Source organism: Diadema antillarum, unplaced genomic scaffold (genome assembly GCF_040938485.1).
Source record: "Diadema antillarum isolate AM-2024a unplaced genomic scaffold, OU_Dant_1.0 scf00000019, whole genome shotgun sequence".
Classification (NCBI taxonomy): Eukaryota; Metazoa; Echinodermata; class Echinoidea; order Diadematoida; family Diadematidae; genus Diadema; species Diadema antillarum.
In genome coordinates, this window is record NW_027270908.1 from 1147702 (window position 1) to 1174301 (window position 26600).

At 39.2% G+C, this 26600-nt stretch overlaps 1 protein-coding gene across 1 annotated transcript; it reads left to right on the forward strand.

Moving 5' to 3' along the window:
• The first annotated feature begins 10144 nt into the window (after positions 1 to 10144).
• On the forward strand, positions 10145 to 24742 carry LOC139728297 (aqualysin-1-like). Its single transcript, XM_071639249.1, has 10 exons — positions 10145 to 10188; positions 10992 to 11104; positions 11542 to 11664; positions 12304 to 12427; positions 12737 to 12876; positions 15984 to 16122; positions 20020 to 20204; positions 21090 to 21261; positions 23943 to 24072; positions 24324 to 24742. The coding sequence occupies exons 2-9, from the start codon at positions 10997 to 10999 to the stop codon at positions 24068 to 24070; spliced, it is 1119 nt and encodes a 372-aa protein (XP_071495350.1). The 5' UTR covers positions 10145 to 10188; positions 10992 to 10996; the 3' UTR covers positions 24071 to 24072; positions 24324 to 24742.
• The last annotated feature ends 1858 nt before the right edge of the window (positions 24743 to 26600 follow it).

Genomic DNA, 26600 nt, shown 5'->3' on the forward strand with positions numbered 1-26600 from the left:
AATTACTGGAAAATAATTTCAAACTAGTAGAATCTTTTATATTTTTCTCGAGGGAATTCCATGATTTTGGGCCACTGTAAATAAACGTAGATTTTGAAGAAAAAAAAGTTCGAGTAAGGGGCAAATGATACTCATCTGTTTGACGAGTGGGGTATTTATGAATATTGTTGTTATTATTATGAACATTTTTATTCTTCTTATTAAAAATAATATTCATATTTGGAGCACCTCACTCGTTTTCAGAGGGACAAAATGCATATCACAATTTATGGGATTCATCAATCCTGTTCAAACAAAGAATGAACTTGAGTAGACCACATGACCAGAATGAACAATTTACACTTCGAAAAGCATCAATTTCATTATTTTGCATTAGTTGTATTTACAAGCTTTTTTTATCGATAGGGCAAATACCACTTTTGTTGTCAGGGGGATGTGCTGGCAAGCAGCATGTGTAGGTATTACAATCATGAATAATCATTACATCATAGATGCTTATCCCAGTGAATTTAAAGGGGACCTCCAGACGATTTTCAGACTTATACATTTAACCAACTATACAGTTAAACTGATTACAGAGTTTCAGAATTTATAGCGACTGGGATAAGGAATGAGAATGTTTTCAAAATTATAAGAAATTGTAATGAACAAGGATGATGACATGGTAACCTCACCATAAGAATGCATGAGTTGGGTCTCAAGGAAGCAGAACACAAGAAGAAGGCATGCACAGATTTTTCAAAGGTGAACTTTTTGAGCAAGCGGTATTGTAATGAAATTACACTGCTGCATTTGTGAAATATGTGAGGCTCTGATGTCATCAACACTGGTTAGTGGTATTTGTTTAAAATTGTCAGGTATTATTGCTTTCTCTTCTCAAGGACCATAATAAATTCCACGAATTTATACATAGAGCTGCCGATTTATGCACTACATCAGAACCGGCGGAGCGTTTTCAAAAGTGTGTGTGTGTGGGGGGGGGGGGGACCACTTCCTGGTTTCATGAGCTAACAAGCAAAAAATAATGTCCTCAGCTCATCTTTAACCTTTCATTTTCGGGTTTCTTCAGCTGACAAGCACAAAAAGAAAGGTCTTCAGCAGAAAAACAACCTTACTGTGCTCACACATCTCTATCTATTTCTTTTTAGTACAGTTGTACCACTTACGTACTTCTGGGTTTAAAAAAAAGTGGGGGAGGTCCCAAAGCGATGACACCTTATGTATTCCTTTGTATATTTATGATGCACAAAGGGGGGGGGGGGGGGGCTCCCCCCCCCCCCCCGCTTCCATCAGCCATGTACATGAAATGAAAATCGTCTGGAATGCCCCTTTAAAAAACAACATACCTGTTTGTACGAGTGACCATTTACACGTATTCTGTCCATGCCGAAAGTGGAACTGCGAACTTAAGACGTACTTGAGAGAGTGAAACATCCTCCATCTTCTCTTCATCTCCCTAAATTTGATTACCAGTGAAGTCGCACATGCCGATCAAGAAGTGCCAGATACCATGATTTATATAGCCATTGAAATTCCATCTGAATATTTGATTGTCTCACTTTCTTGAGAATATTCCAACATGTGAAAAGCACTCCCCTGTTGAAGGGGGACACCTCCCCCTCCTATGTGGTCCACTAGAAGTTCCATAAAGTCGTAGTGCATAGTGAAAAGATGCGTACAATTGATCACAATGAATGTGCCACGATTTAGCCATTGAAATCGTTTCTGAATATTGATTTTCCTTACTTTTGGATTGAAATATATTTCATAAAAGTGAACACCAGACTGTTCAAATTGATTACAGGGGGAGGGGGCGGGGAGAGCGGGGGACACCTTCCCTTTCTTTCTACCTCCATGATCCACTCTTTATACAAAGTAAAGACGCACAAGCGAATTACGAGGTGACGTCATGATTTAGAAACATGGTCAAGAAACATGAACAAATTTCACTAGTTCTGATAAGCTTACACTGGTTTCCAGTCCAAAGTCGGATTCAATTTAAGATAATTGCTGTTAGCATTTGAATGCTTCTGAATGTCTGCTCTACATCATTTGAGAGAGCTGCTTTAATCTACTCACCAGAGAGAACACTTCTTTCGAAAAGCAAAGATTTGATTGTTCTTTCGAACAGAAGAACCAAATTTTATGGAGAACGAACATTTGATTTTGCTTCTAACGCTTCTACTCTATGGAATAATCTTCCTCAGAATTTAAGACAAATTAGTGATATCAATAGATTCAAGTCTGCTTTGAAAACGCACTTCTTTACAGAGTAGGCTAACATGAAGCTTGGTACCATTACGGTGATTGGAATTGTAAGTTTTGGCATAATTGTTCCGTGTTTTTGAGCACACAGGGACAAGAAAGATTTATTAAACAATGTGTGTTATGCGCTATACATGCACTGTTAATTATCATTACTATTGTTATCATTACTTAGCCATTCGTTTTTTTATCAAATTTGATCGTCACATAAATAATCAAAGAAAATACTATGCATATTTTTAGATACATAAATGATGGTGTTTGAATAAAAAAAAAATAGAGAATACGAAACAGTTCATCGTGTATAAACACATGTTCCTTCATACAAAATCAAATGGGAAGGAACAACTGTTAAAAATGCATGACTTAAACCGACGCTGTTGGCATATAATAATCGTGATAAAAAACTCCAGGAATCTTGCTCCTGTTGCCTACACAATAGTTCCCATCACTCCCATTTCCCCTCCTCTCAACCTACGATGAACTAATAAAAAAAAAATATAACCCAACAAATAAGAAAACAAACAAATATACAAACTTGCTTAGTGGCATTGACATGAAAAGAACAATTTAGAACCTGCGAAAATACAATAGCAGAAAATGCACCAGCAATGAGAATATCTTAATGAAATAAAGAAAAAAATATTGCGCATAATCATTTTATAAATCATCCTTGGCATAATTATGATATTGAGTGTAATTGTTACAATGTCTAAGATTTCAAACATGCCAGGTAAAACCCTGTTAACCCTATATAGCCCAAGCTATTTTGACCCTTCCCAGGCCCAAGGGGAGGCACATTGTGCCCCCCGCATATAACTTTGTTATTGTTTGATGTTTCATCGTCATATTTGGCACATGGGTAGAGCAACTCATACTCTACATGACAGCATACTTGAATTTTTTCCAAGGTCACCCATAGAGGGCGCTATTTACCAAACTATAAAGAAATACATAGGAAATATGCTAAAAACATGATTTTTCTGTATAATTTCTTTATCCCCAGTATATATGTCTTATCATAGACCAATATTTTTCATATTTGCCACAAATGATGTGCAAGTCAAAGCTCACTATTTGTTATGGTTGAAATTTCTCAAGGTCACCACATGGGGGCGCTATTCATAACAAAATAAAGAAATACATTATGAGACCTGTGATGTATTGTTTGGGATAGGTACATGCATAGTTATCATATTTCATATTCCCATAAAATTGGGATTCTAAGTTTGCAGATTGATAATGTGATAAACAAATGATATCAGGTGTAACTTGGGTGAAGGAATCAAAATGACACAAAATAGAACAGCAATCTTTGGAAAATACTGTTATTTTCAAGTATCTCTATTATATCTATTGTTTTATGCCATTGTCACAGAAAAACAAAGGAAATAATAGGAAAAAACATTTCAGGGCCATAATTACCTCACATTTTGCTTTTTCAGCAAATTTCAGCCAAGAAACGCCCATTTCATACATTAAAATATTGTTAATTTGAATTGGAACAGAAAAATACGCAAAATCTGACTGACATAGTTGTCAGTTTATGGCAATCAACAATATCAAATATAGCTAAATTATATAGCAAAATGTTCGAAATAAGATTTTAGGAAAAGTCACCAAATTTGGTTAAAATTGGATTAAGGGCGAAGGAGTGGCAAATGAAAATCTGGTAGGGGGGCACAATGTGCCCCCCCCCCCCCCCCTTGGGCTTTATAGGGTTAAAGGCCCTGTCACACCTTACCGGCGTGTTTTTTTTAGACGGCGCAGATTGGGGACCCTAAAAATCTATTGGGGACCCTATCCCTAAACCTAACCCTAATCCTAATCCTAACCCTAACCATCAAACCCTAACCCTAACCCTAACCCTAACCCTAACCCCAACCCTAACCCTAACCCTAACCATAACCAAAAACCCTAACCCAACGTTTTTCCCATAGGTTTAACACGCGCCATGCCCCAATCTGTGCCGTCTTTAAAAAAAAAAAAAACGTTTCCGGGTAAGCTACGTGGGCTTGTTGCGAGTAGGGATTTTGTAATTCCACCACGCAAGAGAATTTTCTGAGTGCGAACAAGGATGTTGGCGAGTTCCGTACTTGCGTCTTACTGCTGGACGCGTGCTATTTACCTGTTACTTGCGTGTATTCCATGTGACCTGCGTGCTTTGAAACCGATCCATTTTCAGCTACGAGTGACATGCTGGAACTGCGAAGTATACCTGCATGGGAGTTTCCTGCAAGGAAGCCTTGCGGGTTGACTTGCGGGGAAAAAAAAATGCTACCCGGACCTCCCAGCAGCTGGTCCGCACCTGACAGTATCTATCACGTATCTTGCCAGTAGTTGCCCGGAGGTGCGCACACAAGTCCGATTTACCCGCAGCCAAGTTTTGAGCATGACCAAAACTTTTCCGGGTGAGTCGCGGGGATTTCAACGCAGGTACTTCGCAGTCCATGTGTATTTGCGGCCAAGATAATGACATTCTGTGGGTTTTCTGCCATATCAAATTCCTTCAGAGGGATTCCTTCACCGATTTGTCAGCCCTCACTTGCCACCCATGTGCTTTACACACAGGTCACACGGAAGTAAAACGTAAGTAGCACGGGTCCAGCAGGTAAGACGCATGCGAATCTTGCCCAAAATCTTGTGTCCCTGCAAAAAAAAAAAAATAATAACTGTCCTCATGCGTGCTGGAAAATCCCCAAACGCAACAAACCCGCCGAGCTTGCCCGGAAAGGTGTGACATGTGCGGGTCATCTGCGGGGACCTTCGGGTAGTAAGCATTGTTCTTCGCAAGTCGCACGCAAGGCTTGCCCGGAAAAGTGTGACAGGGCCCTAAAGGCCGTGTCACACCTTTCCGAGCAAGCTACGAGGGATTGTTACGAGGAGGGATTTTCCAGCACGCAGGAGAATTTTCCGCGGCGGACAAGAATGTTTGCGAGATTCGCACTTGTTTCTGACCTGCTAGATGCCTGCTACTTACCTTCTACTTGCGTGTATTCCATGTGACCTGCGTGAGAGCTTTGAAAGCAATCCGTTTTCTGTTACAAACAACTTACGGGTACTGAGAAGTACCTGCAACGGATTTGCCTGCGAGGTGCAGCTGGTAAGGGTCTCCTAATGATGTTCTGCGTGTAGGCCTACCTCTGCGAGCAAACCCCTACGACTCACTCGGAACAAGTTTGGCGCATGCTCACAGCCTTGTCATACCGTATCTGGAGAAGTTTTGCGGTTTGACTTGCGGGTAAACAAATTTGCTATCCGGAGTTCTCCGCAGTTGGTCCGCACTTGACAGTAACTAGCGCGTATCTCGCCTGCAGTTGTCCGGAGGTGCGCACGCAAGTCCGATTTAACCGCAGCTAAGTTTTGAGCGCGACCAAAACTTTTTCCGGGTGAGTCGCGGGGAGAGGTTCACGCAGAACGTCAGTAGGAGGCCCTTAGCGGCAGCACCTCGCAGGCAACTCCCACGCAGGTACTTCGCAGTCCCCGTATGCAGCCAAGATAATGACGTTCTGTGGAATGTCTGCCATTCCTTCAGACGAATTTCTTCTCTGACTTGTCAGCCCTTAAGCAACTGGCACACAGGTCACACAGTATACCCGCAAGTAGAATTTTAAGTAGAACGCGTCCGGCAAGTAAGACACATGCACTGACTCGCCCAAATCCTTGTCCGCCCTCAGAAATTGCCCGGTATGCTTGCCCGGGCGACTACGGGTGAGGTACGTACTATAGGTACTGTCATGTGCGGGTCATGTGCGGGGACCTCCGGGTATTTAAAATTGTTCTTTGCAAGTCGCACGCAAGGCTTGCCCGGAAAGGTGTGACAGGGCCGTAAGAATATTTGATATGAAAGACGATTGAAAGGAAAGAAGAGGGGGAAAAAAACACCCAAGACAGAGTGAAACGGGAGCTTAATAACAGTTTATAAATAAGATAACATGTTTAGCATCAACAACACTATGTGACACTATGAGATTCCAAGATGAAGCAATGATGATAACTGCGACTATGAATATAAATTTATGACCATGACGATTACAATGATTATGGTGGTGAAGCTGATATGAAGATGGTCATCATGTTCAAATTGACGAAATTCTTGTGCCGACTGGTTTGTATAAGGCGCCTGTCCGGTGATTAAAAGGTCGTAGGCATATTGTAAGTAGACGAAGTTTTGCCAATTCAATTCAAGTTGCATATGTTTAAGGTCAAAGGTCAGGGTCAGTTTCACTTTATATTTCCCATATTTAGGTGCCTATGCATATCTGAAAGTATTTTCTCGAAATTTAGTGTAGGCGTACAATTATATCATTATGTATCAATTACCAGAAAAAGATTCTCCAGGAAAAGTGTTGGGAAAGGGGTCACTGGTCAAAGGTGAAAGGGTCTAGTGAAATTGTTCAAATGTCACTTTTTTCTTGGGTGACACTTCGTGGTAGATGGTATGGTATGGTATGGTAATCTATTTCCGTAAATATAAAAATCAACATTACAAATCATGTGATACAAAAAAAGGAAAAGTGTTGGGAAAGGGGGTCACTGGTCACTTCGTGGTAGATGCATGACAAGTGTCGGGTTGTCCGTTTGTCCTTATGTCCATAATCACTATTTTGGTTACAATCGCCGGGAAATGTACAAACATTTCGGCGAAAAATGTACAAACGTCTAGCAGGGAAATTTAAAAATCTCTAAAACTGTGTCAACGGGAAATGTACAAAAGCAAGCGCACAAAACATTTACTTCAACGTTACTACGTTCTGATGGTAGACAAACGCGATCTGTATCAAATCTTTGCCGTTTACATTTTCCTGCAAACCCCACAATGGACTTTTATCAAATCTTGCAGATAGCATCCTTAAGATGATAGGATCTCAATCCGTTGAATGGGGGGGGGGGGGGAGTGGAGTCTCAAAGTCACAAGATTATGGATTTTCTATCGTTTTCCTTACCTCAGCTCTTTCTTAAAAACCCTGACAGCGAAAACCCCACAACGGAATTCACCAATTTGCCAGTTATGTCCTAGTATCTTACTTTTTTAAACCTCCGCCACGAAGTGTCGTCGGAGGCATTATATGTTTTATAGTTGTCCGTCTTTCCGTCCGTCCGTCCGTCCTTTCGTTCTTCCGTCAGCCCGTTTGCCCGTCCGTTTTGAATTTTGTCGAGGTATCCAAATGAAACTTGGCATGTGTATGTATGAGTAGATGAAGTTGTACCTATCAACTTTAGGAGACACAGACTCAAGATCAAAGGTCAAAAGGTCACGGTCAAATGCTCAAAATTTCACTATTTTCCCATACATATACAATGCCTGAAGGTATTTTCTTGAAACTTAGTGTGTACATGAACTACCAAATAAACATTCTCCAGAAAGAGTTTCGGGTCATGAGGTCAAAGCTCAAAGCTCAAGACTCAAAGCTCAAGATAAAATGTTAACATTTCACTTTTATTCTCCATAGGCGCCTATATCTTGCAAATGGTTCAAGGTGCATTCATGGAACTAAGTACATAAAATGGACAGTGATTATGCAGGGAATGGGGGTCACGGGTCAAAGGTCATGGGGTCAAAGGTCAAGGCCAACTCCTCATTTCAATATTTCCCTTATATCTGTGCAATGCCTGCAGGATATTTCTTGTAACTTAATACATGTATTACCCAATAAAGACTCTCTGGGAAGTTTCTTGCCAAAAGCCAAAGGTCGAAAGGTCAAAAGTTAAGTGAAACTTGCTAAATTTCACTTCTTCCTCTATATCTTGAAAGTGACTCAGAGTATCATCATGAAACTTAGTACATATTTATGCATTTGTATATCTGACAGTGATTCTCTCAGGAATTTTAGGGTGACAGGGTCAAAGGTCAAGGGTCAAAGGCTAGGTTAAAATGCTGAAATTTTCCTATTTAATACTGAATTTATACCTTTTCTCCAATCCTTGAAAATTACTTATTGCATAAACTTATAAAAGTGTCAAAAGTCGAGTGGGAATTCTCAAATCCCCAAATACCTACACTCTTAGACAACATACATGAAAGTAAACATTCAACACAGATGTGACAAACCTGTTATTTAGATTTAATTATGCCAATTACATGAAACTGTCGTCACACATTGTCAAGAGACGTACCATAGACCTAAAGGGAGAATCATGCATTATGGTGGAGGCACACCAGTCGCCATAGCGACATTTCTTGTTTTCAAAGAGCATCCCATTAGCATGGGGAGATGCAGCGGGGCGTCCCACGAGACCGACACCATGAGTCATACAGCCCACGAGTTCGACGTTGAAAACAGGTTCATGGGTCATACAGCTCACGAGTCATACTGCCAACGAGTTCGACACTTGGCAAATTAAAAGCCCATGAGTTCGACACTAGGTAAAAACAGCCCACGGGTTCGACAGATACAACGCGGGGCTTAATTTGTCGATCTCGTGCGCCTTGTTAGCTGAGGTTACGGTCACAGCTCAGAGCGGCGACCGACCGAATTGTAGCCTGCTCGGCCGCCGCTGAAATTCTGGCACTGCCCGGCAGTTTTTGGAGATGTCGAGCAGGCTATAAAATCCCAGCGATGCCCGAGCGGTGCCCTGTCGATTTCCCGTCGGTCACCGGTCGATTGTTGTTGTTGTTGTTGTTGTTTTTGTTGTGTATTTCTTGGGGGAAAGATCTTCACGAAACACAATTAATTAACAGACTCTAATATATATATATATATATATATATATATATATATATATATATATATATATAAAGTAGTCAATTCTAGTTGTCAAGTTTCCATCAATAATGTAGGCCTATACTCTCAAGCATATTGCATTAAAAAAATGGTGATAGATAATTTCTGATCATGTTAATGTCGGGGTATTCCATTTCATTGGCTATGTGTCTTTGTAGTTTCTTGAGTCCCTTTTGCGTTTGTGTGTGTGTTTTTTTTCTTTTACAGATATACATACATAAATACATACGTACATACACACACACATACATACATACATACACACATACATACATACATACATACATACATACATGTAATAAAAAGTGTGAGGGTGCGCGTATATGAGATATTTTCATCTGTTGCCCCAAGACTCCTACGGCGTTTTGAGAAACGAAAAGGAAAGACATGAAGTATTTATGGTCTTGACGATTTTGTCTGGAAGTTTACATGCTTTTCTCGTGAAAGAAACTGAAATTAATTTCTACAAACGACAAGAGCTTGCAATATAATCATGCCATCAGATCAGTGGTGTGGATCCTATTTCTACTCATCTGAGGATCAATATACATGTATCTTCGAAACGAATCGAATTGTCTTTCCTTTCCTCTTCATCTCCATAATGATCCGTCCACCAAGCAACATCGAGTTGCAGTATGAGCTGTGATTATCTGGATTCTGATGTGCACTGTTTGTCCTTCGTTGATGGCGCTATTTCTTCGGAGGCAGCTGGCACCGGCTACCGGTGCCAGATAATGATGTGCACAAGAGGTCTTTGACTTCTTGTCAGGCACTTAAGAAATACAAAACGATCCTGCTATTGGTAACATGCCAGTAATTTTCCATGCGTGACGTGAAACGTTACCTTTGAAACATTTACACTTTGATACTTGTAGGCGTAAAGGTTAGTTAAGGTAGATCAAAAAGGCGATTGTCAGCAGGACACCGACCAATCATGTAATCGAAAGCTGCCAATTTTCCACGCTAGACCTGGATATTGCTTTTAACTCTTCTATTGAATGATATTTACTCCATCGCTAAAAAAAGACTGAACTTTTTTTCATCCCTTTGATGCAGAACATCAGATAAAGACGTGAGTCAACAGGAAAGCGATGATGTTATTCCATGGTTCGAAAAGTATAAATACGGCAGATTATTGCACACACATCATCAGCTTCAATCATCGAGCTTCAGAATCTACTTCTGCTTTACATCAACGGTGAGTTTGAAGTTTGCTTGTTTATCTCTCCATATTATCACAATACAGTTTTGATGTATAGGCATTCTCATACTATTTCCTTTGCAGTGGGGCGTCTGTGCCATCAAATCCATCCTCCTTTCAGGAGGCTTTTCATCTTTATCCATTGTACATGTTTTTCTTTTCTTTTCTATCAGAAGAGATAAGTAAGTTAGTGTTCTGTCTGTTTGCATTTGTTGCATACTCAGAAAGCCGCATCACTTCGGTGATCCTCATATTTTATTCCCATGTTGAATTCTCATATTTTATTCCCACGTTGAATTATCATTCGGATCTATATCAGGTTTAAGTGTGTGCGTGTGTGTCACATATACACACACACCCACACGCACACTGCTATAGCTTCTGACCACACAAGTATTGAGAATTAAGGGTTTCTGGGACAAAAAACGCACTCGGGCTTTCTATGGCTCCGTCAGTATATAGAGAGCATCGGACCAGCAATCCGGAGGTCTCGGCCTCGAATCCCGATGGAATCTCATTTTCTTTGCTCATTTTCCACCAAAAAGAAGTAAGAGAAGAAAGCAATTTTCTCCAAACACATGCTAACAGAGCGTCGATTCTTGCCACACATTAGAATCCTAGTCCTCACTCCATATCGCTGCTCCTTTTGTTGAAACGTATTACAAGAGCATACGATTAGCATCCTATTAGCAGCAATAATTGTTTTTATCTGTTAGATTTTACGAGCACTAAACAACACGAATCATCGGCCTTTGTACCGGAAAGCTAATAATATTCACTGCATATTTGGCTGTCCCCAGACAAGATGCGTGCTTTTCTCGCTCTCCTCCTTGTGGCTGCTGCCACAGCCGAGCTGGCCCCACTCCTCAAGAACTCGGAACCCATCCCGGGCAAGTACATCATCAAACTCAAGGTCAGTATATAGAGAATGTGACTGACTTTTTTTCCTGCTCAACATCTTTTTTTTCTTTTTCAAATTTGAATGTCTCCTGTATGATTCATCCCAATTCACCTTTGATGGATTCTGTTTGACGATCGAAATGATGTGGCGTAGCATTTATTACTGTGTACTTAGTCATCCCAGTGTCTACGTACAGTTTACAGATCAGGGGCCATGATAAGTATTGTTCTTTGTTTGTTTGTTTGTTTGTTTGTTTGTTTGTTTGTTTGTTTGTAAGTTTAGGGGTGGGAAGCTGGTTGTTGTTTTCTTTAGGAGTAAAAAAAGCCCGGGGGTGGGGGGATTGGGACGGTCTCGGTCCCCTCCCCGCTTGCAGGTAAGTCATTGCTGACCAGAGGTTGACTCAAGACTCTTTAGTACAGTTTGTCTTCATGATTTCACTCTCCTCATAGGATGAGTTCGACGTAGACGAAATCGCTAGTACCGTGAGACTCACCGGCGGTCGTGTTGGACACAAGTACCGTCACGTCCTGAACGGATTCGCCGCGGAGCTTTCGGACAAGGTTCTTGATATCGTAAGTCTGATACAAAAAAGAGACACCTTGGATTTGTATCCATTATGTAGGTATTAGCCTTAAAACCATTTTCTTGCTGATGCAAACACTGAATGCACTTTGTTAAAAGTATTCCGATAAATATATTTTTAAGTGTAACTCAGATCGATGCACTTGTTAAGCCAGCAAAGACGTTTGATAGTCTCTATACCAGTGTTTGAGAAAGTAAAAATAAATTGTAACATTGCTTTTATTAGTAAAATACTATATTAAACATGTATTACTGAGGCGGTCCTCCGATCTTCCTGATTGCATATTCTGTATAATCCTGCCGAGAGTTGTACTTATTTTTCATAGCTCGTCCTACTGAAAAAAAAAAAAATGTGATGACACATGCCGGGGTTTATACATTGCAGAGTTATTGCATTTGATCGTGTTCTTTTCTCCATAAACTTTGTCGGGTCTGGTATCAGAAACTCCCCCATCCCCATTCCATCTCCTCACCCTCTCCCATCCACTTAATATCAACCTCCCTTTAACCTCCCTTGTCCCAGTCCGCTCTTCCGTTCCTCCTCCACGAGTCCTTTTCAAAGAGAAACACTGCTGGCATCACTTCAGTGAGTGGTTCTCAACTCGATGTTGCCATGAATACCCTTACAGGTCCGCAGCCTTGCCGCCGTTGAGTACGTGGAGCAGGACGGTGTCTACCGCACTCAGGTGACCTGGGGTCTGGACCGTATCGACCAGAGGGACCTGCCACTGGATGATACCTACACGACGACTAGTAAGCAAGACTTGTAATGCAATTGACTCGTCTGAGAGCGATGGGCTGTAGAGAAACTAAATTCAGACATTCCATTCCGTTTCAAAACCGATTTTCATCAAATGAACTATAAATTCCTCTTATAGAATTGTATGTTTATGACGTTTCATACACTGGTCGTTAAAGTATCTCGCAAAAAAAAAGTTGAAAGCTGAATTCTCACCTCAACCAATACTATACCATCCCTTTAAACATCAACCCTATCATCATAAATAAGATAAAATTAGATGGTCGTTGATTTTTTATGTTGATTTTCAAATGGCCCCACAGAAACCGGAAGTGGCTACACCGTCTGGGTGATCGATACCGGAGTTCACGATACTCACATCAACTTTGGGGGCCGCGCTGAGCAGGTGGTTGATTGTACTGATGCTAGTTCCCAAACTTCAGAAGGTTGTATAGTCGGTGGCGTAAGTTTTCAGCTTCGATGTATTACTAGTAGTAACCAGCCCCTCTCATATGTTTGTCTGTTGTTGTTGTTTTTTTTTTTTTTGGGGGGGGAGGGGGGAGGAATCACCTTTGTTCTGAAGTTCAGTTTAAAACCTAATTTCAACTATTTTCAGTCCATGTCCTTTTCTGGACTTCTTTCCATGACGTTACTGACCAGTAGGCTCCTACTGATTTTTTGTCAGTAGTCACTTTCCCATTCAGGTGTTCAACAAGACCACTCTCAGCAATTGTTACCTCCTCCAAACAATCTGTTATCATTGTGCATGCAAAATGTGTTACTGTAGTGTGTTCAACCGTTCTCTACAATTTGTTATCTGCTTGCCCTATAGCTGTTGCCTTCCTCTTTAAACTGTTTTTACCTCCATTCCACAGAGATTCCTGCTCATCAGTCACTCGTCATGAAGCGAAGTTTGTTGCTTCCGACCACCCATTGAAGTGTATCGGATAGCAATCTGATGAATGCCACGAGTGCTTGTCGAGTATCGAGTCAGTGTCGGACATGTCAGGCATGATCCTCACCAGACGATCTCGCCTCACCAGATCACACCCGACATGTCTTACACTGACATGATAGTCGACCAACACAATTCGGATTCGGACTGCTATCAAATACATTTCGGTGGGTGGCCAGAAGCAACAAACTAAAACGCAGCATTCTTTTGCTTGCTTTACTTAGAGCAAAAAGGTTTGAGAAACGGAGTCACAACAGTCTTATTCGCTTTGATCCCATGCTCGAAGCCGCCACTCAAAAATATTTGAAGTATGTGTCAAACTGGATCTGCCACCCCCCCCCCCTCCCCAGATTCACGTCTCATTACATGATGACCAGTCACTGTCTAAGGAAGATATGATATGTCTTTATGATGGTAATTACTTTTCGCTATCCCTACTTACAAACGATGGGCGGTAGACTATGGTAAAGGCACGGGGGTGTGCGAATAGAAATTACTCAAATATTGCTTAAATAAATATCAAAATTTCTCGACTGTACGTGTTTGTACGCTAATCTGACATATTAATCTATAATGAACTATACTTGTAGATGATACCATATTAGTTTCATATGGCGGAAATTGGCGGAAAGTGATAAAACCGGCTTTCCATGAGGGTAAAATTTCAAACACTTTCACAAAATACAGCTCAGATGTACACTTTTCCGATGTGTTGGCTCAGTGAGTAGAGCGGCTGCCCTCACAATCGGGAGGTCGTGGGTTCAAATCCCGGCCGCGTCATACCAAAAGACGTTAAAAGATGGGAGTTGCTGCTACCTTGTTTGCCGTTTAACAGTTGAAAAGGTTAGAGCAACGTCGATCTGGCGCTGCTCAGTGGCTGCCGGGCCCACGATCAATTGGGCAAAAAGAATTTCAATTCTTGGACAATAAAATTTGGAGTTTCTATCCAAAACAATTATTATTATTATTATTATTATTATTATTATTATTATCATTATCATTATCATTATCATTATTATTATTTTCGAACGGAATTGACTTTTGTTTTATATACTTTATCATTAGGTGAAATTTCATTGCATTTGATAAATATAAGAGCAGCATATACCCGATATTATGTTAGCGTTAAAAATAAATCTTCAGATTGCTCAGAAAGATGGCGGCTTTAAGCATCGAACATCAAAGGCACAATGCACTTGTGGAATTCTTTTGTCCATCCATAGAAAACTAACAGCTGATTGAATAATTACAGTCAGTTGTAACTTCATCTCTCGAACCTCCTTGCTTAGATGGTGAAGTGGAGTGTTTGTGTCCGTTGTGCATGTGGTTTCGACCGTGTTCAATACTTTGTTAACATCCCTAACATGTCCCATCCGCTTGCGTTTGTATACTTGAGTAAGGGCTGGCAGCATTCCTCTTTGAGAATCCGTCATATCTTCCAATATTCTCGACCTTATTGTTGTTGTTTTTTCTTCAGAAAACTCGACTTCATTTCGCGATGCTTCCATATCTCCCCTGATCCGTTCATTTCCCGCAACCTCGGCGTGTAGTTTAGTGTTGGGTGTATAGTTACCATTCGGAGGTCTATCATTCTGAAATGTGTCGTCATTATTGTATTTCTTCCCTGCTCCACCTTCTCTTTATCTCTTCCAACTCGACTTCAGAAATCATCGATTTACCCTTATAGCTCTGGCTTGGTCAGCTAATCTCTGCACTGATTGCAAACAGTTCTTCTTCGTCCCAAAGGCGCTTCTTGCGCTGACGATAACCTCTCTTTCTCGACTCGCTTTTGAAGTAACACTTCATTACAATTTTACTGGTCGTTCTACTCCACTTTCGTCTCTGCACATTGTCAATCATTTCCTCATGTGGATCATGGCAAGTGTATTTGGTTAAGTCCAGGAGACGCCTGACCATCCACGTTTCTCCTGACGGGCGAGAGTCGGTTCATAGAACTCATATCCACCACTAGATTAATTTTCTTTTACATCCTTTATATCCATCACTGTTATCGAGTGAGATTAAATAGGTGTGGACTCACCTAACTCAGGCATGAATTGGGGTCCATTCTGTCCGCAGACAGGATACAGTAGGCAACTTTCAGCAATCTGCTGTTTCATGTTCGTGTGATTATTATCACCAAATCTTTTTGTTACTTGTTATCGTCGATTGTGAATCACACAGAACCTGCGTCTCCAGTTCTCTTCCCGGGTGTCAAATATTATATTATTATTATTATGGTTATTATGATTATTATTGTTATTGTTATTAGTAATATTATTATTATTATCATCATTATTATCATTATTATCATTATTATTATTATTATCATCATCATCATTATCATTATCAATACTTACCGTAAATAGATATTGGCAGACACATATGAATTTACCAACAATCTACAAAACTAGCAATCGATTAAACGTTATATTTTCTTCAAGTTTCTTGTGGATATGGCAGCGACAAATTACATTTTTTAGTTCTTCTTTTATATTCCATGTACGCGTGTAGGCATTATTCAAGAGGAAAAGTCTTACTGCATGAATGAATTACCCGTAATATTATCTTCGTGTCCGCTACACCATGACTTTTTTTTTTTCACGACACATCAGTCTGATGAGAACGGTCATGGCACCCACTGCGCTGGTACCGTGGGATCGAACACATACGGCGTGGCCACGGGGGTTTCTATCAAGGGTGTCAGGGTGCTCGGGAGATTTGGCGCTGGTTCCACCAATAGCATCATGGCAGGTATTCTTTCATCTGTTCAAACAGCACTTCAACTATACATAATTTCGTCTTGACATCTGTATCCGAATGTATCAGCCCAAACTGAGCTTTGTCTTTTCAGTGGGTCCCTCCCTTTTTTTCACCCAATGCATATTGACAATTATTTCACTTTCGTTACTTAAGCAATCATTGTAATGTAGTCTATATTGTAAATTTTTGATTATTGTTTTCTTTGTGTAAATTGACATGTATCATTTTTGTCATAGAAGAAAGTGAGATTTATGTTTATATATTATCTTATTGTGGAAATAACGAACTGAATTTGAACTGAACTGTCGTTCGACAAAAGGCTCTTGAAAGGGGTACACAAAAATCATCATTATGCAAGAAATTCAAAAGGTCTCTGAGGAGATTTTAAAGTTTGATCTGCGAGGCTCCGTCAGGCCCATGATTCTTGGCTTGTTGCGCGTCATCAAATTTCACTCAACTGCCTTTCTCTTAAAAAAGTTTAATCCCATTACGTTAGACATCTGATCATTCACTCACGTTTCGGTCTATTGCTGTTTCTCCCTCTTGCTTACCGTCGTTCAAAAAAACCCCAAAAAACAAAAAACAAAAAACAACGGATGATCGACATGCATCATTTCTATATGGTCCATAATCCCAGCTGACGAGCAACAAAGAGAAATACGAATCATGCGTCCTATATCTTTTTTTTTTAATTCAAGTTTCATATTCCACATTCTACATTCAAGTTTCATATTCCATTTGATTTCGGAGTAAAATATGTATAACACAACATTCAATTTTAGACATAATTTCACAAATGTATAAGGACATGTAATAATGATGTGTAAATATGAGGAACCTTCTAAAAAGCAATGCTTGCAGGATGTGGGTTCCAAAGAAATAATATAAGCGTTAAGTACAACATGCTAATTACGAAAGATGACGAAACACAAGCGAAAATCGGTAAGTCGAGATTATAATAATAATCATTATATCTGAAAGGAATAAACCAAAAAAAAAAAAAAGGAAAGAAAAAAAGATGAACTTTAGGTCTACACTGCCAGAGATTATAGTTTGGCTCTTTTCTCACTTTGCCATCACACGCAAATTTCCTGCACGATTATATGCATTGTACTAGGTGTTTCAAAAAACATTTTCCACTTTTGATTCATAATAATTCATAAACTATGTATCAGATAACACTGTCATTGATATGAGTAATATCTGAATAGTGTACAATTTGGTTGGAGGTGGTTTGAATATGAGAACATAAATCAGTTTCATGAAATCCATGATTAATTTCACAGTTAGGTTCCAGATTTTGCTCTATTTTCAACCCTCTGTACAAAATTTCACTTTGCACAGGGGTCAATGGGTGTGTATGGGAGTGTGTGGTTAACACCCTGACAATAGTCCTAAACAATGGTTAGGGTTTGAATGCTTCATTATTTATTCATGAGAAATTCCACTATCACAACTAGTCTTTATTCAGCCTCTAGCAGTATCTGTGTTAAGTCAAACGCCTGCCGATACTGTCGTTGGGTCTCGACAGTGCTCTCCCTACTTCTGAAAAACGAAATTACAATGAATACCTTCTGTTCTATCGTAAACATGGTGACAGGAAGCAAAGAAAATCAATTAGAGTATACACTTGTGTAAATGGAGCCTTAAATACTGTGAAACATATCGCCCCAATGATAAATGCTGCTGAACTCTTTACCAAAAATGATTTCTTTTTATCAAAAAGCGAAAAATTTGTCAGACTATTCAAGTTATAGTAGACAGTATTAAAATGAGGAATTTAAATCCTTTATGCTTATTTATATCCCAAATTTAGTGATATGTGAAGCAAAAATTGAAAATGATTGCCAGCTAGAATGGAATGTGGTGTTTGCAAGCACATAGAAACGTGTGCTTCCTTTTTCCATGTGCATGCAGGTTACCCTTTACCGTGCATGAATCCAGACTAGCAGTGCCCAGGGCAATCCACATGAATTATTGATCAAGCATTCATGTGCCTGGGAGCACGAGACTGACGCCTAGTCAACAGGTGGTTCAGGCATGTCCATTGTTCAGGGCCATTGTCAGCACACACTCGCATACACATCATTGGTTCCTGTGCAAGGTTCAATTTTTGTACAGAGGGTTAAAATTTGACCAAAATCTGAAACCTTGCTTCAAAATCAATCTTAGATTTAATGAAACTAATATATGCTTTCACATCCAAATTACCTCCAACCAAATTGTACACTATTCAGCTATTATCTATATCAATAACAGTTTTATCGGATGAATTGTTTTTGAGCTATTAATGATCAAAAGTGGGAAATGTTTTTTGAAACACCTAGTATGTCAGGGATATCACTATCATAACAACTGGTCCTAAGAATGGAAAAATCTCTTTAAATCTACTATTCTTTTGTACCCATTAGTATATTCTATATGCTCTAAATATTTATGGAATAGGCCCCTATGTTATGTTTGAAGATATGATATCATATGAATATATAATTGATTTACAAATGTTTGCGAACATTTGTGTGTGTGTGTGTGTGTGTGATTTTGAGTTAAAGTCCGGTAAATCGATTAGAAAAGTGTTTAGTAGATGCTGTTTATAGTACAGTCCGACTTCTGTTATCCAGCCATGATGGGACAGGCGGTCATTAGGATTTAAGCAATTTGGCCCATTATAAACGATATCTTTATATGTGTACGTGCAGGTTTAACCCATAAGGTAGGTAGTCTTCACCTCAACAGTGGTGTAATTTATTAGTAGGCTCTACAGGATGCTTAGACCTAATTTATGTTACAGTTTGTTTGGGGTTTTTTTTCATGGAAATTCTTATTCAATTCATAAAAATAATGTTTAAGTTGGGAAAATAGGTGAATCGTGTGCGTTTCGTAGAAATTTTAACTGAGTTTGAAATCACTTTTTTTTTCGTGTTCACTGGTCACTATAATAAAACAGCTTCCCAGTTGAAAACATCCTTTTGAATCCTTTCACAAAATAAGATAAACTCATACTAAAACTAAAACACCCTATCAGCAGGTTTACCGTACATTCATGCTAAACCAGTCCCAGCCCCAATAAACATAATATTTAAGTTTTTGTTATCCTAAAAGGCATGTATAGTACCGCGCGCCTCCCGGGCTCATTCACTTGCACCAGCACTCACCTCACTCACCTCATTCTTTGTACATAATCAGTGTCTATACAATTTTTGTCTTTTCTTTTGTTTTCCATAAGTATACATGATGTTTGTTTTGCCCATTTTCTTTTTTTCTTCTCTTTTAAGGCTGTCGTATCTTCAAGCTATATGCTTTTTTACGACTGTCTTCTGCATTCACTCTCCCAATGCATGCGCCATAATTCAGTCAGATCATTTGATCCATTTTATCCCGAGTGGTTCCTAATTGACGAGTTGTCTTATTCTTTTCTTCAATCTATACGCGTATATTTCAGTTATGTTCGGATGTACACACTGTATGTTTTATTGTCTTGAATATAAAAAAGAAATGACTGTATTTCATTTGTAATACATATTAAATGCAGAAAATTCCCAATGAATTCATTTGAATAGAATAGAATTGAATTGAAATAAGTCATTTACCTTAACTCAATCCTCATACTCATATGTTTTTAAATGATGGACCGTTTACTCATGCCTCCAAAAGATTTCCAGAAATTAACTGATTTTTTTTTCTTGATGGTCATAAATTCTACTCGGGCCTCTTCAAAACTTAAATAATACCCTAGTATGCCTTTTCTACATGTATGTATTAAAATGATTTTGTGGGTGGCAGTAAGAATTACAAGTGAACGCATTGCCGGGATCTGGCTAAAGTTCAGATTTGACTCAAGTTTTCTACAATTCCGTGTGCTCTCTCGTCTTCTGGTGTAAACCACAGGATGCGACTACGTCGTAGAGAATGCTGTAGGCAACGACGTTGCATCCATGTCTCTTGGAGGAGGTGCATCCACTTCTCTCGACAGTGCTGTCGCGGCCATGGTCTCAGCGGGTGTCCCGACGGCCGTTGCCGCTGGCAACAGCAACGAAGATGCATGCAGCACTTCTCCAGCACGCGAAAGTTCGGTGAGGATTCTTCACCATATACCAGCTGGCCAACACTTTCGAACGTTAGCTGAGAACAGATGATTGAAGCACTTCCACTATGGTTTTTTTAATATATTCCAGTACACAAAAATGTTCAGCATTGCATTTTTAACATTATCTTCCAAAGTCCTTCCCAACGATGAAAACTGCTTAAAAGTAGCTGCAGACATAATTATTTCTTCATTTAGACTAGGATTTGATTCTATTATGGGGTTTTTAAAAAATCGCTTCACAAGAAATATTTTTTATGTCTGTGCACCTTTAAATTTTTGGCCGGCTTACATGCATAATCAATGTTATTATTATTTTTACTTTTTCATATTCTCCTATTTTTTTCTAAACCTTATAGAATCTAAAGAGCTATTTTGAAAGTGGAGTGATCATGGTGCTTTTACTTCATTATATTTTTTTTCGACTGAAATCTTTGTTGTTTATTGTTGATATAAGCAAATATGTTGCATCTTTGTTTTCATGGCTAGTTTTGTTTTCTATTATATATTGTGAAACGCATTCAACCTTAGGAACCAACTAGTATCATACAAGCATTGATTGCTTTTAGTTGGTGCCATCGTAATTATTTCACACTCTTATTCGTAATGGACCTAAGCCTTGGTGCCATCAGTTACTTCAAGATAGCATGTGTTGTCTGTTTGCTTTTATTACATTGCATTTATTTTTTGAAGGTGTACGTTTCTATGTCTTAAATTGTGATATGATGATTTTAATATTGTTTTGTCCAGTGATATGCATGGTATTTGGTTTTGTCTTGATACATGAGAATTCAGTACAATTCAATTCAATTATGAGTTTCACTGTTTCCAGATATTTTAAGACATCGTTCTGTTTATTTCCCTCGTGCTCTAGGCCATCACCGTCGGCGCCACGGACAACTCCGATAGGCGCTCCTCCTTCTCCAACTACGGCTCCTGCGTCGACATCTTCGCTCCTGGTACAGACATCACCTCCACGTGGAACAGCGGCAACACGGCGACCAACACTATCAGCGGAACCTCCATGGCTTGCCCGCACGTCGCAGGTACGAAATATGGTTAGCCTTTTTGTGGTATACTAAGTACTTAGAAATAATTGCAAATTGATATCAAACCCCCTTAAAGGCATTTTCACATTTCATTTGAAATAGATACTGTACCTATCTTCACCAGAGTAGCGATGATGATTGAATTTAAAGGCTTGCTGTTTGGCAGGAATTGAGAGAGGATGTTGTGTTCTACTTCATTCTTCCCGCAGCACATTCGAAATCAAGAACTTGGTTGACCTTCTGAGCTACATTGTCCCACGTGTCTGGCATTGTGAGAAATTAAAGCTAGGAGATAACTTCGCTGTCAGATTATTGTGACATGCTCAAAGAGAGGGAAAGAAAGAAATAGATAGTGCAAAAGAGAAAGAGAAAGAGACACTTTGTGAGTGACTGGCCGTATTATTTTCAATATTTTTCATTGGTATTAATGATGCTTTCCATAGATAATTTTAAACGTGACAGCAAATTTCAAAACATTTGTATACTTGGGTCATTCTTTTTGTCTCGCCCACCGGAGGTGAAGGCGAGACTAAGGGATCCAAATGGCGTCCGTCCGTCGTCCGTCGTCCGTCCGTCGTCCGTCCGTCGTCCGTCACAAATGTTAAAGTTTACCTGCAAGACTCTCTTATGATGCATAACTTGGTAACTGTTACAGCAATGGCAGCCACACTTTGGTGATAGAAGCACTAGGGGTATCTTCATGTTATGGTGTTGTCAGAGGTCATGTGATGATGTCAAAGGTCATTTGAGGTCATATATTAAAGAGTATGTGCAAGACTCTCTTTTCTATGTTAACGTTTACCTGCAAGACTCTCTTTTGACAAATAACTTCACATAGGTTGCTTGGATTACAACATAACTTGGGTCATAGATGCACTAGGGGTACCTTCATGTTATGGTGTCGTTGCAGGTCACAGGATAAGGTCAAAGGTCATTTGAGGTCATACGTTAAAGTTTACTTGCAAGACTCTCTTATCACACGTAACTCCGCACATGTTGCTACAATGGCAATCAAACTTGGGTGATGGTAGATGTCTCTTGGGAAATTGAAGGTAACCACAAGGTCAAAGGTTACAGACAGGGGTCAACGAACTTTTAGGGCCCAATGTTAAGTTTTTAGGGCGCATTTCGTTAATGGCTCATAACTTTTGATCCCTTTGTCCGTTTGTCACCAAACTTAGATGGAAGATGTCCCTTGGGGAGGTGAAGGTCGTCACAAGGTCAAAGGTCACAAACAGGGGTCAACAAACTTTTAGGGCCCAATGTTATGTTTTTAGGGCGCGTTTTGATTGTGGCTCATAACTTTTGATCCCTATGTCCGTTTGTGACCAAACTTGGATGGTAGATGTCCCTTGGGGAGTTAAAGGTCACAGAAAGGGGTCAACAAATTTTTCGGGCCCAATGTTAAGTTTTTATGGCGCGTTTCGATTATGACTCATTACTTTTGATCCCTTTGTCCGTTTGTGACCAAACTTGGATGGTAAATGTCCCTTAGGGTGTTGAAGGTCACCACAAGGTCAAAGGTCATAAGCAGGTCAATTAACTTCTGGGAGTTATTAAAAATATTAATTCCTTGTACGCGAATGGGCGAGACACAATTTGGTGATTGCCTTGTTTATTTGTATAGACATCTTTCTTTTTTTTTTAGCCAAGCCTCCACAACGTTGCAACTAAATTCATCGTGAATTCATCGTGGATTCATCGTGGATTCATCTAAACAGCTTATGCAATCTCATTTCCTCGCTGCAGTGTGTTGACTCTGCCCAGGATTACTAAAACAAAAGAAAAAAAAACACAAACTGACCCTAATATCATCCCTATCAGCATTCGATCAGTTATAGTTGTCACTCGTTTTCATGTAGGCCTATTTCATATTTCTAGTGTGTCCATTCCCAGCAACCATGAACGATGTCAATGACTATACACAAACACCACGTTTTGTTGTGTTTGTGTTACCATCGTGATTATGATTAAAGGGATAGTACAGTATTGGTGGAGATGAGAATTGGGCTTTTAACTTTTTGCGAGATACCAAGAAAACACTTATGATATAGTACAGAGCATACCATTTTAAGAGGAATTCAAAGTTTATTTGATGAAAATCGGGTTTGGAATGAATGAACCATCCAAAAACAAAGTAAAACAAAGGGATCGTAATAAAGTGTGGGTCCCACACTTTATTAGAATCGCTTTTTTTGGATATCTCAGCCATTTCAAAACCAATTTTCATCAAATAAACGTTGAATTCCTCATAGAATTACATGCTCTTTCATATTTCATAAGAGGTTTCTCATTATCTTATCAAAAAAGTTAGAAACCTGAAATTATGTCTCAACCAAAACTGTACGATCCCTTTAACATAAGAAGTCTCTACAGATCTCGTCATAACCATTATTTGATCCTACGCAATGTATAGCTACTTCCATGGTCATTATTCTCAAACTGTACGCTTAATACTGAATGAACTGAGACATTAGTTTTTCGTGGTCATTAGACAGAGTGACTCCAATAGCTGTCTAGTACATACAGTGACATACGATGAATGATTACTCTCATCTCTGCCCCTTCTCTCTCTCTCTCTTTACGTTATTTTTAAAGAATATTGTATGGCAATGATACATAACTTTAAAGGAACACAGAGCAACTAACACATCTTCTCATGTCACCCTCGTTTACAGGAGCTATCGCCCTCTACAGCGGTAATACCGCCGACATGCTGTCCGGCGCATCTGATGACAAGATCGCCGATACTACTCTGAGGCCCATCGGAAGCGGATCTCCCAACAAACTTCTCTACGTTTCGTAGAGGTACAGGCATATTCTCTTTCCTGTCAATATAGACAAGAAAATAGTTAGAAAATAGATCAACCCCAGGAATCCTCAATCATCATGGTTATGTAAAAACGCATTTGTACACAGCATTGTTACTGAAAAAACAGTCAACCAAACTTACCATAAGACAGACTTCTACCTTATAGGCCCTATTTGTATGACTTGTTCAGTCACATCGATATGACGTCATCGACGATATCAAACTACCTATTGATTTCGTCTTGCAGATGCAGATGCAGATGCAGAAAAGACGGGATGTGTCAACTGGACCGTGACGTAAACAATGGACGCTGATCTCTCTCCGACACAGATTTGATGAAACAATCATAATGATGTTCGAATTCAAGTTCAAGTTCATAATTCATTTTTCCTCCATCTCCAAAATGATCAATACAGTACATACGTACCGTGTGAATAAAAGGAACGAGATGTCAACGTAAGCGATCAAAAAGAAGGGAGCATCGTACTTTTGATGAGATTAAAGAAGTGGAACATGTGAGCGTTGAATAATTGAGGTAGAAATGGGAGACCCACTAAAAAAACAGAGATTGATGATTTATAGTTCTATGGGTTATGGGTTCAAAGCATATTGGAAGGATTGAAAAGGATCCTTGAAAAGATGAAAAGATATTGAATGAACTTAAAGAAAATTAGAGAAATAGGATAGAAAATGAGACCAAATCATGATTTAAGAAAAAAGATAAGAACAGTTTTGCTGTGCAGACTGGTCTGATTAGAAAGAAATAAAGTCACAATTCCCAAGTAGTGGTAACTGATGGCGGATGTTTTCGTTTCGTTTTGTCGTGTACTCCCTTTAACCAAACACGCCATGGATGTTGTCTGATGTGCATTGTACAACCATTGTGTTGAAAGCATGGGTGAATAGGGAGTGTGTTTGCTCTGGTGCATACGAAGAGCTTGCTTCCAAAAGGCGTAAAATCCACTAAAAAAGATGATGGATTTAGCACCTTCTGGAACCAAGCTCTTCGTATAGTCCTTTAAGAGGGAGATGCCAGTGGGGGCAAATACTATTAAAGGTAAAAGAATGTGACGCATGAGGAAAATCCACATCAAACTGAGAATAAAACATCCGATCCAACGATTCCATTAAGATCATCTAACAAAAATAGAGACATTCACTCGCATGCAAGCATACACACAAACACACACACACACACACACACACACACACACACACACACACACACACTTCTCGACTCTCATGCAGGAACGCCCATTATTTTGTTTTTCAATACCACCAGTGGTGGATTGTGCGCTTGCTCCATTCTTAATGGTATCATTGATTAGCACGTGACGTTTTTCACCAATAATGAAAACAAAACAAAACAAAACAAATCAGACTTTGTTTTATGATGTGCATTGGATGAGCTACCCATACTCGTTGAGAGAAGCCCATAACATGAAAATCAATGCAACGAGATCCTTATTATGGGCTAATTGCATCCTAATTGGGGCATATCATCGATTGATTTATATTACACTGCAGTAGTTAACCAGAAGGATGGAGGGCTAGTATACGCGCACGGTTGTGAGCACGTATACATGCATGACTGTGTGTATGAAGAACGAGGTTACATTATTCAGTACAAGTATATAAAACTGGACCCATGGAAGACCATCTAGCGCAACTGAATTCCAACCATTTAGTCAGTTGGAAAATGAAAAATAAAACAAAACAAAACAAAACAAAGAAAAAAGCAGATAAGCAAACAGGCAAGCAATGAAAGAAACCAACCTACCACTTATAGTATCGTTGTGTAACTTCTCTGGTGTGTTCTAATACCGTGTGAAGAGTGCGTAAATGTCTGTTGTTTGTGCATATCAGTTTGTTTGTTTGTTTGTTTGTTTGTTTGTTTGTTTGTTTGTTTGTTTGGTGGGAGAAAATTATTGTTGTTCCAAGATTCATAAATCATAAATTCTGTTATTATCCTAGGTAATGCCCACGATCACGAGATCAATGCAGATCAGACCAAAATTGCTATATCATGCACAGGAACACCACATCAGGACTGGTATACGTTTCCAGAATTGGATTAGCTAGCTAGAATTAAATGTGTGTCAATGTATACCATTATTATTATAACAAAATATTGACTTAAATAGATAAAGCAGACAGAGAAATTTCGTTACATTGACGGATCAAAATTTCAACCACAAATTCATGCAAATTACGATCCAAGACAAATATTTCATCTCCTAGTCCGTGCAACTCTCATGTTGGTTCTTACACATACATCCATATATACAGTGTATATTATACATGTATAAATAAACATACATGTAAATATATACATATATATATATATATATATATATACATTTTTTTCAATAATCTTTATTTGTTAACATTCAAATCAATGCAAATATGATATTATCAGCTGATTCTGTTTAAAATAGAAAAAATACACCATTTTTACCCAAATTACAACAATGCTTTACTCAAGAGGTACCAAGAGGTTCTACTTTTCTTGCATAAATATTAC

What these genes read in the sequence shown, in the direction of transcription:
- LOC139728297 (XM_071639249.1), top strand. Translation starts at nt 10,997, where the DNA reads ATGCGTGCTTTTCTCGCTCTCCTCCTTGTGGCTGCTGCCACAGCCGAG. An exon ending in TGATACCTACACGACGACTA is followed by an intron (nt 12,428 to 12,736) that starts GTAAGCAAGACT and finishes ATGGCCCCACAG; the next exon opens with AAACCGGAAGTGGCTACACC. An exon ending in AAGGTTGTATAGTCGGTGGC is followed by an intron (nt 12,877 to 15,983) that starts GTAAGTTTTCAG and finishes ACGACACATCAG; the next exon opens with TCTGATGAGAACGGTCATGG.